At 39.7% G+C, this 15,785-nt stretch overlaps 1 protein-coding gene across 1 annotated transcript in view; it reads left to right on the top strand.

Annotated features, from left to right (window-relative positions):
* Positions 1 to 15,521, top strand: part of otop1 (otopetrin 1) — a 29,569-nt gene extending 14,048 nt beyond the window's left edge. The window contains exons 6-7 of the mRNA XM_034167139.1: positions 7,789 to 8,696; positions 13,806 to 15,521. Of these exons, the coding sequence (XP_034023030.1) occupies positions 7,789 to 8,696; positions 13,806 to 13,976 (1,079 nt within the window). The 3' untranslated portion in view covers positions 13,977 to 15,521. The remainder of the gene's footprint in view (positions 1 to 7,788; positions 8,697 to 13,805) is intronic.
* Positions 15,522 to 15,785: the final 264 nt, after the last annotated feature.

The raw sequence follows: 15,785 nt of genomic DNA, 5'->3' as shown, positions 1-15,785 counted from the left end.
TCTGTGAATTACTTATTAGAAATTATAACTTCCTATTTTCTTTCTTATAAGTTTCTCGCAGTGTAAACTGTCACCTGCTTTTTGTCAGGAATGTGTAAGTTTGTTGGTTGGTGTTCCGGTGCAGTAGTTTAGTGTTTACTGAGCCGATGCTCTTTTGTTCTGGTTGTCATTGACCAAAACAGCTCTTTTACTGCCTGAGATTTGTACATGGAACTCACAGAAGAGAATTTGTGTAGTTATAATTAATGATGATGCAGAGTATTGAAGTAAAGCCAAAACCCAAACATTTTGGATAATTGTTGGGGGTGGGGTGTAGTGATGCATTCCATATTGCATAGGGACGATCGAATAGTATAATGTTTTTTAAATGAATGTCATGGTACCATATAAAAGTCAACTATTGCAGGGAAGAAATAATGAACACTTGCAGAAGAATCATCAATTTTTTATAACATACAAATAAAGAATGGATAATATCACTTCACAAGGGTAAGATTAGACTTTGCCCTTATAAAGCACCCTGGGGTGACATGTTGTGATTTGGCACTGTATAGGTGAACTGAACTGAACAGTAAGGATTACAATTTATACTTCCAAATTTATTTCTTTAATGTTAAACACCCACAACAAATCACTTTCCGCATAATTGGTGCGAACAGAGCTGTACTTATGTATCATGATATGTATTCTTGGTGGAGCTAGTGTATTGTTCCACCCTTACTAATTCTGCTATTTTAAGTGTAGTGACAGGGGATCTACACAGTGGTGGGCATAGATAACCAAAAAATTAACTTCAATAACAGATAAACAGATAACTGAAAAGTTATCTTTGATAAAGCTAAAACGAGAAACCACCCAAAAATTTATCAGACGTTACAGATAACCGATAAGTTCCAGTATTGTCTCCGGTACACTTGCAACTACTAACAAGCTGATTTTGAGTTTTAACACCACGATCGCTTCTGGAAGAATCAAAAGCGACGACAGACCCAAACAATGACTCAGCACTTCTGTCTTTGAGCGTCCTGCCCCCTGCTGGAAGCTCCAGTTTACTACATGGCTTCCAGCACAAACGCAACTGAGAGGAGCCACAAAGCTCAACTCTCAATCACAACACTGCCATCAGGCGGAGGTCTTGGAAAATAAAGCAATGCTGAGTTATTGTTTGGTGTAAATAAAATGAATACTGATAGAATAACTCCATTAATGTCAATTCTGTCATTTGTGCAAATTTAAGATATCAAATCAAATCAAATCAATTTTATTTATATAGCGCCAAATCACAACAAACAGTTGCCCCAAGGCACTTTATATTGTAAGGCAAGGCCATACAATAATTACGGAAAAACCCCAACGGTCAAAACGACCCCCTGTGAGCAAGCACTTGGCAACAGTGGGAAGGAAAAACTCCCTTTTAACAGGAAGAAACCTCCAGCAGAACCAGGCTCAGGGAGGGGCAGTCTTCTGCTGGGACTGATTGGGGCTGAGGGAGAGAACCAGGAAAAAGACATGCTGTGGAGGGGAGCAGAGATCAATCACTAATGATTAAATGCAGAGTGGTGCATACAGAGCAAAAAGAGAAAGAAACACTCAGTGCATCATGGGAACCCCCCAGCAGTCTAAGTCTATAGCAGCATAACTAAGGGATGGTTCAGGGACACCTGATCCAGCCCTAACTATAAGCTTTAGCAAAAAGGAAAGTTTTAAGCCTAATCTTAAAAGTAGAGAGGGTGTCTGTCTCCCTGACCTGAATTGGGAGCTGGTTCCACAGGAGAGGAGCCTGAAAGCTGAAGGCTCTGCCTCCCATTCTACTCTTACAAACCCTAGGAACTACAAGTAAGCCTGCAGTCTGAGAGTGAAGCGCTCTATTGGGGTGATATGGTACTTTGAGGTCCCTCAGATAAGATGGTACCTGATTATTCAAAACCTTATAAGTAAGAAGAAGAATTTTAAATTCTATTCTAGAATTAACAGGAAGCCAATGAAGAGAGGCCAATATGAGTGAGATATGCTCTCTCCTTCTAGTCCCTGTCAGTACTCTAGCTGCAGCATTTTGAATTAACTGAAGGCTTTTCAGGGAACTTTTAGGACAACCTGATAATAATGAATTACAATAGTCCAGCCTAGAGGAAATAAATGCATGAATTAGTTTTTCAGCATCACTCTGAGACAAGACCTTTCTAATTTTAGAGATATTGCGCAAATGCAAAAAAGCAGTCCTACATATTTGTTTAATATGCGCATTGAATGACATATCCTGATCAAAAATGACTCCAAGATTTCTCACAGTATTACTAGATGTCAGGGTAATGCCATCCAGAGTAAGGATCTGGTTAGACACCATGTTTCTAAGATTTGTGGGGCCAAGTACAATAACTTCAGTTTTATCTGAGTTTAAAAGCAGGAAATTAGAGGTCATCCATGTCTTTATGTCTGTAAGACAATCCTGCAGTTTAGCTAATTGGTGTGTGTCCTCTGGCTTCGTGGATAGATAAAGCTGGGTATCATCTGCGTAACAATGAAAATTTAAGCAATGCCGTCTAATAATACTGCCTAAGGGAAACATGTATAAAGTGAATAAAATTGGTCCTAGCACAGAACCTTGTGAAACTCCATAATTAACCTTAGTCTGTGAAGAAGATTCCCCATTTACATGAACAAATTGTAATCTATTAGATAAATATGATTCAAACCACCGCAGCGCAGCGCCTTTAATACCTATGGCATGCTCTAATCTCTGTAATAAAATTTTTATGGTCAACAGTATCAAAAGCAGCACTGAGGTCTAACAGAACAAGCACAGAAATGAGTCCACTGTCTGAGGCCATAAGAAGATCATTTGTAACCTTCACTAATGCTGTTTCTGTACTATGATGAATTCTAAAACCTGACTGAAACTCTTCAAATAGACCATTCCTCTGCAGATGATCAGTTAGCTGTTTTACAACTACCCTTTCAAGAATTTTTGAGAGAAAAGGAAGGTTGGAGATTGGCCTATAATTAGCTAAGATAGCTGGGTCAAGTGATGGCTTTTTAAGTAATGGTTTAATTACTGCCACCTTAAAGCCTGTGGTACATAGCCAACTAATAAAGATAGATTGATCATATTTAAGATCGAAGCATTAATTAATGGTAGGGCTTCCTTGAGCAGCCTGGTAGGAATGGGGTCTAATAGACATGTTGATGGTTTGGAGGAAGTAACTAATGAAAATAACTCAGACAGAACAATCAGAGAGAAAGAGTCTAACCAAATACCGGCATCACTGAAAGCAGCCAAAGATAACGATACGTCTTTGGGATGGTTATGAGTATTTTTTCTCTAATAGTTAAAATTTTATTAGCAAAGAAAGTCATGAAGTCATTACTAGTTAAAGTTAAAGGAATACTCAGCTCAATAGAGCTCTGACTCTTTGTCAGCCTGGCTACAGTGCTGAAAAGAAACCTGGGGTTGTTAGTGATGAGTAGTAAGATGTCCTAGCTTTACGGAGGGCTTTTTTATAGATCAACAGACTCTTTTTCCAGGCTAAGTGAAGATCTTCTAAATTAGTGAGATGCCATTTCCTCTCCAACTTAGGGGTTATCTGCTTTAAGCTGCGAGTTTGTGAGTTATACCACGGAGTCAGGCACTTCTGATTTAAGGCTCTCTTTTTCAGAGGAGCTACAGCATCCAAAGTTGTCTTCAATGAGGATGTAAAACTATTGACGAGATACTCTATCTCACTTACAGAGTTTAGGTAGCTACTCTGCCCTGTGTTGGTATATGGCATTAGAGAACATAAAGAAGGAATCATATCCTTAAACCTAGTTACAGCGCTTTCTGAAAGACTTCTAGTGTAATGAAACTTATTCCCCACTGCTGGGTAGTCCATCAGAGTAAATGTAAATGTTATTAAGAAATGATCAGACAGAAGGGAGTTTTCAGGGAATACTGTTAGGTCTTCAATTTCCATACCATAAGTCAGAACAAGATCTAAGATATGATTAAAGTGGTGGGTGGACTCATTTACATTTTGAGCAAAGCCAATTGAGTCTAATAATAGATTAAATGCAGTGTTGAGTCTGTCATTCTCAGCATCTGTGTGGATGTTAAAATTGCCCACTATAATTATCTTATCTGAGCCAAGCACTAAGTCAGACAAAAGGTCTGATAATTCACAGAGAAACTCACAGTAACGACCAGGTGGACGATAGATAATAACAAATAAAACAGGTTTTTGGGACTTCCAATTTGGATGGACAAGACTAAGAGTCAAGCTTTCAAATGAATTAAAACTCTGTCTGGGTTTTTGATTAATTAATAAGCTGGAATGGAAGATTGCTGCTAATCCTCCACCTCGGCCCATGCTACGAGTGTTCTGGCAGTTAGTGTGACTCTGCGGTGTTGACTCATTTAAACTAACATATTCATCCTGCTGTAACCAGGTTTCTGTAAGGCAGAATAAATCAATATGTTGATCAATTATTATATCATTTACTAACAGGGACTTAGAAGAGAGAGATCTAATGTTTAATAGACCACATTTAACTGTTTTAGTCTGTGGTGCAGTTGAAGGTGCTATATTATTTTTTCTTTTTGAGTTTTTATGCTTAAATAGATTTTTACTGGTTATTGGTGGTCTGGGAGCAGGCACCGTCTCTACAGGGATGGGGTAATGAGGGGATGGCAGGGGGAGAGAAGCTGCAGAGAGGTGTGTAAGACTACAACTCTGCTTCCTGGTCCCAACCCTGCATAGTCACGGTTTGGAGGATTTAAGAAAATTGGCCAGATTTCTAGAAATGAGAGCTGCTCCATCCAAAGTGGGATGGATGCCGTCTCTCCTAACAAGACCAGGTTTTCCCCAGAAGCTTTGCCAATTATCTATGAAGCCCACCTCATTTTTTGGACACCACTCAGACACCCAGCAATTCAAGGAGAACATGCGGCTAAACATGTCACTCCCGGTCCGATTGGGGAGGGGCCCAGAGAAAACTACAGAGTCCGACATTGTTTTTGCAAAGTTACACACTGATTCAATGTTAATTTTAGTGACCTCCGATTGGCGTAACCGGGTGTCATTACTGCCGACTTGAATTACAATCTTACCAAATTTACGCTTAGCCTTAGCCAGCAGTTTCAAATTTCCTTCAATGTCGCCTGCTCTGGCCCCCGGAAGACAATTGACTATGGTTGCTGGTGTCGCTAACTTCACATTTCTCAAAACAGAGTCACCAATAACCAGAGTTTGATCCTCGGTGGGTGTGTCGCCGAGTGGGGAAAAACGGTTAGAAATGTGAACGGGCTGGCGGTGTACACGGGGCTTCTGTTTAGGGCTACGCTTCCTCCTCACAGTCACCCAGTCGGCCTGCTTTCCCGGCTGCTCGGGATCTGCCGGAGGGGAACTAACGGTGGCTAAGCTACCTTGGTCCGTACCGACTACAGGGGCTTGGCTAGCTGTAGGATTTTCCAAGGTGCGGAGCCGAGTCTCCAATTCGCCCAGCCTGGCCTCCAAAGCTACGAATAAGCTACACTTATTACAAGTACCATTACTGCTAAAGGAGGCCGAGGAATAACTAAACATTTCACACCCAGAGCAGAAAAGTGCGGGAGAGACAGGAGAAGCCGCCATGCTAAACCGGCTAAGAGCTAGTAGCTGCGCTAAGCTAGCGTATTCCTAAAAACACACGAAGTGAATAATGTGTAAATAATTTAGAGGTGATTCAGCAGAGGGAGTGCTTTAGTTAAGGCACGTGAAGATTACACTGTGAAACAAATCGTTATCTAGTTATCTAGATCAATCTAACTGCGCAGATTAAACAGCTAACAGATACAGCAAAACACCGCTGTGCTCCGGAACAGGAAGTGATACAATACCGCAGTGAGAGCCAACCACCAGTAGAGGCAAAGATATAACATATATCTTTTAATGTTGAATAATGCACTAATTCTGAAGTTTTGTAACAAACACAGACAGATAGCATTCTGGGTAAACTGTGCCTCCACTAACACTGATTGGTTGACTGTAAACCAACACGTAGGTGTGTCGTGTGTTGGTGTTTACAGATAAATGTGCTTTTGTAAAATATGCCATTTTTTATTTGTAAAAAAAAAAAAAGGCTTTTTAAAAAAAAAAAAAAAAGCCAAGTTGTAATTAGATAAATGTCTGACATAACCGGTGTCAAAATAAATAGAACACTGCCATGATCTACTGGTTTGTTTTGGCCCTTTTTCAGCAGATTTTTCATTCGTGCGAGAATCTTTTGGATCACACCGAGTTTCAGGTTAAATCGCGCGTCCTGCATCGTTTAGTATACATGGAGTAATGAGCTGCATTTAACATCTCATGACCACCTCCTGATCGGCGATTGTATGGTCAGATGAAAATCAAACCTAAACCTTTTTGATATTCTGGGTCGGCTGTCGTGAGGGTATCCCGCTGCTGAAGCACTACAAGCATCCAACCTCTCGCACTGTGCATGTACAAACACTGCAGACCTGTCTTGTAATGTTTTTTGTTGTTGTTGTTTTTTAACTTTGATGTCTCCCATCGAGAGTTTAAAAAAACACTTCTGTTTGCATTTTGTTTCTGGAAACACAAGTCCGACATGTGGTTTTTGAACATACAATGTGTGTGAGAACATAAATCGTGCGCACTGAACTTTTACACCATGTGAGTCTGTTGTACAGTTTGACCTGGAACCGAGTACAGTGATTGAAAATATCAGTCCAGCTTCAGGGCCAATACTGCCATGAACACTACTGGCCAGTAGATGGTAGTAGAGACCTTGAAAACCTGCCAAAACAAAATTCCAGATAATCTGTGTCTGCTACATTTAAGATGTGTGGAATTTAATAAATACAAACACAATAACAACGTCTATAAACCAAGACAATATATTCACAAGAGTTTTAGGCACTAGAGTTTAATGCTATTGTCCGTGGAGCCTGATCAGAGTGTCTGAAATGCATTTCTCATGTCGCGAACGTACTGAGATACCCATAATGTACCTGGCCACAGCATGTCCACACTAAAACCTTAAAAATTAGGGCATTACTTTAAAACTAAAACATATATCTGATATTTTCACTTTATAAAACTTCAGACGTGACGTTAATTTAAATAACTTGTCCGAAATTAGTTTGGTTAAAATTTGAGCAATAAGTTAAAAATGTATGCCTCTGGATGACTTGGGTGATATTGCCCATGTATTAGTATGGGGTTAAAAGAAATCTTTTTTTTTTTTTTTTTTTTTTGGTGGCCAGTTCTCTTTTGCCTGCAGAGGATAGAGCAGTTTCTTCTTGAAGCAGCTCTCGCCTGTTTGCAGAGGATAGAACTACACATCTGCTACAAAACATTTAACAGGTAGGTGCTCAACTGATTTTAAATTTTATAAGTGTTTGTAGTTGTTCAGCTTTGTTTACCACGTTAACGATCTAAAAATTATATGGTTGTACCAAAACAACACGTCATTCCAACAGAGTTGGATCTCATTAACCCATTTAACCCACATGTGTGGTATTTGATGTCTATTCAAGCCAAGAGTGTTGTAAATCACCAAACCTTTCCTATGCCATCTTCACAGAGAAATTATAAGTGCTTTATAAGGGTGAAAAAAGCTTACAAAGGTCACTGCCCTGGTGATCTTTTACCAACGAACAGCCTTTCTCCTTTGACTTGGGTGTACTGATGTATTGATGATGTTCTGTGAAATGCCATTGTCAAAAACAAACACATTTATTTTGTTCATGGATCAGATTGTAAACTGTTTGTTCCACCAATGTATTTACCTTTATTTTTCATTTTGTTGCAGTCCATTCAGAGCCTCACTGTAACTGCACCACCAGCACATGCTCCATGTTCTCCAGCAGCCTCTACTATCTCTATCCCTTCAATATTGAATACCATATCTTCGTATCTGCCATGCTCTTTGTCATGTGGAAGAACATTGGACGGACCATTGACTTTTCTTCTAACCAGAAAAGGCTTATGAGAAAAAACCAAGGCTTGAATGTAGGCCCAATTCTGGGTCTAGTTGCCTTGGCCAGCACAATCGGGGTGCTGGTGGTCTACATCACCCATTTGGAGGAGTCCATTCAAACACGACAGTCAGCCATTTCCATGTTCTACTGTTACGGCATTGTCATGCTGGTGTTCATGTGCTCTGCCAGTGCTTCAGGTCTCCTCATATACCGTGCAGACCAGGTGCCACTGGACACCACTAAGAATCCGTCAAGGCAGCTGGACACAGAGCTGCTGTTTGGATCTTCTGTTGGGTCCTGGCTCATGTCCTGGTGTAGCATTGTGGCTGTGTTGGGTGCCACCACCAACCCGCCTTACCGCTGGACCAACCTTATCTACTCTGTGCTTATAGTGTTTGAGAAGTATGTCCAGAACCTGTTCATCATAGAGTCTCTTTATCGGCAGCAGGAAGATGAAGAGACAGAAAATGTGGAGTTACCACCTGCTCCAGAAATCTTCTCTGTGAAAACATCTTTGGCTCCACCATACAATGGCATCATTAATCGAGCCTATGAGACACCAGACAGGGCATGTGTTGCTATGGAGGATGAGCAGGAGGTGGGTGGACAGGCATACAGATGCCCACGGAAACCATCTGAGGTACCGCTGCCTGTGGGAGACAATGTAGCAGAAACTACAAATATAAAGAGGAGAATCCTGAAAAACATTGCTGTGTTTCTAATAATGTGCAACATTTCGGTAAGTATTTGGTTTTGTTTGATAAAGAATGACAATACTTAGAGTAATAAAGTGCACTCAGAGTGTGTCTGGTCTGCTAAGACTAAACTATTCAAATTTTTAACTGAAGTCTTCCTTAAAGTTAAAATCCCTATGAAGTGCAGCAGATAACTGAAACAATCCTTCATATGGTGATACAAGCACCAAATTCGGCAAAAATACACCTTAGACATTACTCTTTTGAAAAAACCGACTGGCCACTTGAATTTTCAATAGGCAGCCAGGTAGGGGCAATTGAAGAATTAGACAGGGGCCAAAATTTAAAAATAAATGCTCCAATCAAATGGAAAATGTTATGGAGTTATGGGGTAAAAATAGCAAGAATGGTGACAAAGGTCAGTTTCAGTTTGTACAGGGGTCAAAAGTTGAAGTTGCTCCAATTTTGGCAAAAAATTCTGCAAATTATTGGTTGAGTTAATACAATTAATAAATGGAATAGTTTTTACAGTGTTGAATGCTTGGTCTCCAAAGTAAAGGTCAAACAAGGTCGATGTCCATTGGATTTTATGACATCTGACATGTTACCCATGCACCTAAGACATGCACCTAAGATGAAAATTTCAGACCCCTCCATGATTTCTAAGTGGGAGAACTTGCAAAATCGCAGGGTGTTCAAATACTTATTTTCCTCACTGTATCACATTACTGGGTAACATGTCAGATGTCATACAATCCAATGGACATTGACCTTGTTTGACCTTTACTTTGGAGACCAAGCATTCAACACTGTAAAAACTATTCCATTTATTAATTGTATTAACTCAACCAATAATTTGCATAATTTTTTTGCCAAAATTGGAGCAACTTCACCTTTTGACCCCTGTACAAACTGAAACTAACCTTTGTCACCATTCTTGCTGTTTTGCCCCATAACTCCATAACAGTCAGTGACAGACAGTCCAAACTATACCTTTTTGGAATCTTTATGATCAGGCAAATAATGTGGTATAGGTTTCAATATGAGTGGAACATCTTTTAATTTTGAGTCCTCTGTAATTCTTCAATTGACCCCTATCTGGCCGCCTATTGAAAATTCAAGTGGCCAATTGGTTTTTCCAAAAGAGGAATGTCTAAGGAGTATTTCTGCCGAATTTTACACTTGGATCACCATTTGCAGGATTCCCCTCTAAATATTCCCTTATCTGCTGTACTAATAATAACACTTTTGCATATAATAGAATAATAATGTCAGGGCTCGTGATGGACTGACAAGAAACAGGTGGAGACCAATGCAGACTCTCAGATATGGCTGGTTGTGATGAATAAATAGCTTTATCTTGGAACCAGGCAGTAGATTTGTTACACAAGTAATCAGATAATGAGGCTGAGGTATCAGAGAGGGTACAGGCTGGGACGTGGTCAAAAATACGAGCTGAGGTCATACCAACGGCATCGAGGAGTATCACAGGCAAAAACAAAGGCAGAGTCAAAAATGCAAGCTGAGTTCAGGATTAAGGCAAGGCGGAGGTCGGAGCAAACAAGCAAGGTCAAAACACAGAATCAAACAGGACATGAACTGAAGGCGAGAGAGTGAACAAAGTCAACAATCGGGCAGTGAGCTTTGGAACTGTGAGGGTTTTAAAGAGGAGCAAACTAATCAGGTTGATGTAAAGCAGGTGTGTGGAAAGAGATGTGGCGAAGTGAACAAAGAGGAGAGAAGAAAGGCAAGAGTGTGCAAGAGGGCAAAACAAAGCAGTGCAAAACAAGAGAAGTGAGTGACAGAAAAACTAATTGTGAGAAACATGACGTGTTCAAAAAATTAATGTGAACAAAAACAAAAGGGGCAAACTTAAGAACTACCGTAACAAATCAAAAAGGGGAAAACCAGAAAACTAATGAGTAAAACTAAAACTAGAATCGAACTGTAACTGAACGGTACAGAAAAGTGAATACAATAAAAGGGCCAAACAAACTATTGGTTAAACCGCAAATAAACAAAACCCAGTGAACACAGAATAATGCAATGAATAAAACAAGATAACTGCTAAACAGAAAATGCAATGAATAACAAATGGAACATAATCTGATGAGCAACACCAAAGATAAATAATAATAACAAAAACCTGTGACTAAACATTATACAACAAATGTGATAAACAGAACTAAACTAACTAAAAAAAACCCAGAGTGAGCAAATACGAACTACACAATAAATGATAAACAAAGAATGAAACCAGTGACGAAAGTGTAACAAGAAAAAGCAACAAATAATTGAATAACTGCAAACTAAATGATGAGGTGCTGAATGAAACCAGTGACTAAATAATAAACAAAGCAAAACAATAAACAGAACCAAACTGAGACTAACTTGTTAAAGTATGAACTAATGAAAAGTAGAACCAGAAAATCACAAAGGAAATCCACCAAGGGCTAAGACCTAAACCCCGAGCTGGGGCCGAGCATGACAAATAACAGCGATGAATGCATTTTGAATAACTAAAACACAGCCACCAGTCTTCAATGTCAATGTCATTCAATTGATATTACTTTTCTAATTTTTACTACTGCATTTCTGCTCTTCCTGGAATTTATAACAACCATGAAAAAAATCAGCCGACTTTATTTTGTTAAAAAATTAAAAACATTAAAGAGTACCTTGAACTGCAAGTTATCTTTTTTCTTGACTCATTGCAGAGCTGTTCAAATGCTAAGCATATCAACATATTCTCGTGATGCGTTCTACATGATATCATATGAAAAATGAAGCATGATATTTTGGGTGTATTCCTATGAATTTCCATGTGCAACACGTTTCACATTTTGTGTTTAGAAACACCAGTTAGGAATAATAATAATAATAATAATAATAATAATAATAATAATAATTTCTGCCGTTTTATGTCAAAAGATCTGCCATGTTGTTTCTGGTGACGCCATCACAACCTCTATGCTGATGAATATGTGCGATATGTATAAATATGTAAAACTTCTATGTTTTACTACAAATTTTTCTGAGCATGTGCATGTGATTGACTGGACATGCAGTGTTCCCTGTGGAAGTGTTATTATCTGTATTTATTAGATTGGGACTATTTTTCAGCAGATATTCTGTGTTAAATGATGTGGATAGGGGCTAACAATCTTTTTTTTTTTACTGCGATGTCACTCGTACTTTGTATGTTAACAAACACTCCATCATATATTCTGCTCTCACATGTACAGGCAGCCACTTCTTACACTATTGTGTGGAAGACCAGAAATAAAACACTGCAGCAGTCAATTATGCTACTGTTGTTAGAATCCATATTAAATACTCCCATCACATTTTTGACTATCATCCTTGTAGTGTTTGTTGTGTTTCATAAAGGGCCACCTAAATTGATCTGCAAATTAATAAAATACTGTAAAGCAAATTAAGGCTTCACAGTATTTAGGGCTCTCCATTTGGCTCAAACTGCTGCTGCCAGACTTTTGACAGGAAGCAGAATGTATGACCACATTACACCCATTTTGGCATCTCTTCACTGGCTTCCTGTCCCTGTGAGATCAGATTTTAAGGTTCTGCTACTAACCTATAAAATTGTTCACAGACTGGTACCTCCCTACTTAGCTGACCTAAGTAAACCCTACGTACCGGCCCGGGCTCTGCATTCTCAGGGTGAAGGACTACTTTGTGTCCCTAGGTTTAAATAAAAAGTCAGCAGGTCACAGAGCTTTCTCTTATCGTGCCCTTGTTTTGTGGAATGATCTCCCTGCGTCAATAAAACAGTAACATTCTGTAGAGACTTTTGAAGTCCAGACTTAAGGCGCATTTATTTTCCCTTTCGTATGGCTAGCATACTGGCATACTATGTTACTATGCTTTTTACTCTTTTAATTAAGTTTCTGAGGAAACGTAGCATGCCGCACCCTCAACTTGGTCTTTTAGTGACGCTTAGGGATAGTGGCTGGCGATCACCTTAGTATTTCTTCTGTTTTTCTTGTTACTTAATGCTGACAAATTATAGTGTATTTGTTGTCTTTCCGATGCATGATTATGCTTTTTTTTCCCCTCTGTTTGAGTTGCAGCTCCATCCAGAGATGGGGGTGGTGTCTGTTTTCTGAAGCCCTCCTGTCCTGTGCACCGGCAACATTTCCTGTATATTCGTTTTGTGAATTGTTTTGTAATTTGTGTCGGTAGCATGGCCCAAGCAGAGGGTCACCCCTTTGAGTCTGGTCTGCTTGAGGTTTCTTCCTCAGAGGGAATTTTTCCTTAACACTGTCACCTGTGTGCTTGCTCTGGGGGTTGGTAAGGTTAGACCTTTCTTGTGTGAAGCGCCTTGAGGCACCTTTGTTGTGATTTGGCGCTATATAAATGAAAATAAGTTGAAATTGAAATTAATTGAAATTAAGGTGTAATGTTTTTATTTTTTTTAATTTAAATATAATTGTATGTCTGTAATTCACACATCTTCATTTATTTTTGGCCTGTGCCTCGACATCCATCTTAATTTAAGGGCCTTCAAAAGAAAGAATTTGGGCCCCTCTAATTTAGTGTAAAGGCCGGTGTTGCAGACCGAACGGTCCCCTCTAAAATTCAATCCCCCCCTACCTTCACTGTGCATGCGTCATTTCAGCCCATCAGTAGCAATTCTCAGATTATCATCTCGTTTCTGCTTAAAACTGACTTTAGAGTGATTTAAAAGGTTTTACTTTGTCATCTGATGGTTAATAATCACTTTATTCCCTTTGATCGCTTTGGGTGTAGAGAGTCAGACTCAGACGTGCTGCTGTGGCACTCTAATTGCTCCCCCATGTTTTATTATGAAATAATGCTGAATTTATGTGGAAATGATTGTTCTACAAAAGCTTCAGATATCTGTCGCTGAGATAGATGATGACGAGTACAGTTTGAAGCAGAAACGAGGTGATAATTGGTGAATCGCAGCTGATGCTCAGAAATGACGTTGCTGATGTTCAGAAATGACGCATGCGCAGTGAAGGCATGGTGGACTGATTTTTAGGGGTTACCATTCGGTCGTCAACACCGGTAATTTACAGAGGTATTTCTGAAAGAAAGTGATTGAGTATATAACTGATCGTTGACTGAACTCACATTTCTTGTTTCAACTGTTTGTTTATTTATTTCAGCTGTGGATCCTTCCTGCTTTTGGCTGCAGGCCGCAGTATGACAATGGACTGGAACAAGAGACATTTGGCTTCAGCATATGGACCACAGTTCTCAATTTTGCCATTCCTCTGAACCTTTTTTATCGTGTGCACTCAGTTGCTTCTCTGTTTGAGGTGTTCCGTCGTGTCTGACAAATCAGCAGGTGACTGATAACCCTGAATAACAAGTACATGAACTCTTGTCACTGCTGGGTTCGAAGACTTTCTCACAATGCTGGTCAGCCGTTTAAGAGACAGTCTGAGTCCCACTCAAACTTAAAAGCACACGGCGAGGACCAACACAATGTAGATTCACCAGAGTAAGGAATACAGTGGAAGATAAATCCATTAGGTTACATTCACTAAAGAAATGCCTGGTATGAAGCTTACAAGAACTTTTGGATTGGTCATTTGTACTTTTTGCTTTCTAGCCACATTGCAGTAAGCTTTAATCACTGAAGCATCTTCTAAAATGTATCTGATACATTTTCTACCAGTGACAGCCAGCCTTGAACTATTTCATCAAAATGGTGCAGTGTCCTCCACACGTGATTGCCGAATTCTGACAGTAGCTGTAACACTGAAAGATGTACGGGCCTCAGACAACTAATAAGGTAATGGTAATGCAGCTCACAGAAAGAGGAGTGCAGGATTTGACCTCTTGACCAAATCTTATTTGTATTTGAAATGTGAGTTATAATTTTGGATAAGGTTCTCATTTATTCCTCTAAGCAGTTGTTTAATAAATTGGTTGGGCTACTAGGCTGGTGGCATGTCAGTCAGGCCCATAAGTATTTAGATAGGAATATAATTTTGCCTCTGTTCACCACCACAATGGAGGAGAAATGAAACAATCAATATGTGCTTGTAATGTAAACTTTAATCTTTAATTCAAGGAGCTTGCATTTACCAATTACGAATTAGACATTTTTATATGCAGTCTTTTTGTTTTCAGAGTTCATGTAATAGAAAAAGAGTAAATATAAGAATTATGTTTCTGACAAATAATCACTTCTAAAGGCAGCTTATTTTAGATGAGTCTGTAGATGCATACATGAACATTTCAAGTCACTGAATATGCTTTGGGCTTCATTTACATCAATTACTCAAATCAAAACAGAATGGTATCTGTCAGTCCCCTGACTTATCAGAAGAAAAGTGGCTATAAAAGTGATTTATATTAAAACCATCCATACATTTCCTTTGTCCAATTACTTGTGGCCTCTGAAACTGGTGGGAGTATATAAAAATTAGAGTCCGACCAATATATATATTTTTTGAGTTCGATGCAATGGTGGTGAGTCAAACATTTTTGATACCGATATAACTCCTGATGTTTATATTGAAATGGCCACAGTTCCTAACATTTTGTTGTCAGCTGGCATGTTGCATCACTCAATGTTAGCATTAAAATAAAAATCTCATATATTTTGGTCCCACAGTGGCATAGCGACCACTTGCCTCTTGTTGCTGGAAAATGCCTACACTGAATGAAAATGAACGGCAGCTCATCGCTTGGCCTCTGTCTGTTGTAGCTAATATGATCCAGGGGTGATGAGGGTTCCAGCCATGCTTGACAGCATTGTAAGCAATGATTCTGGTGGACATCTGCATCTGCAGTGATGCAGTCGCTGTATCGGACCGTCGTGGTGAAGAGAGAGCTGAGTAGGGGGGGAAAGCTCTCGATTTATCGATCGATCTACGTCCCGATCCTCACCTATGGTCATGAGATTTGGCTCATGACCGAAAGAACAAGATCGCGAGTACAAGCAGCCGAGATGAGTTTCCTCCGCAGGGTGGCTGGGCGCTCCCTTAGAGATAGGGTGAGGAGCTCGGTCACTCGGGAGGAGCTCGGAGTCGAGCCGCTGCTCCTCCACGTCGAAAGGAGTCAGTTGAGGTGGCTCGGGCATCTTTTCCGGATGCCCCCTGGACGCCTCGCTGGAGAGGTGTTCCGGGCACGTC

This window comes from Thalassophryne amazonica, chromosome 3 (assembly GCF_902500255.1).
Source record: "Thalassophryne amazonica chromosome 3, fThaAma1.1, whole genome shotgun sequence".
NCBI classification, from domain to species: Eukaryota; Metazoa; Chordata; class Actinopteri; order Batrachoidiformes; family Batrachoididae; genus Thalassophryne; species Thalassophryne amazonica.
This window is presented reverse-complemented; position numbering and strand designations above follow the sequence as displayed.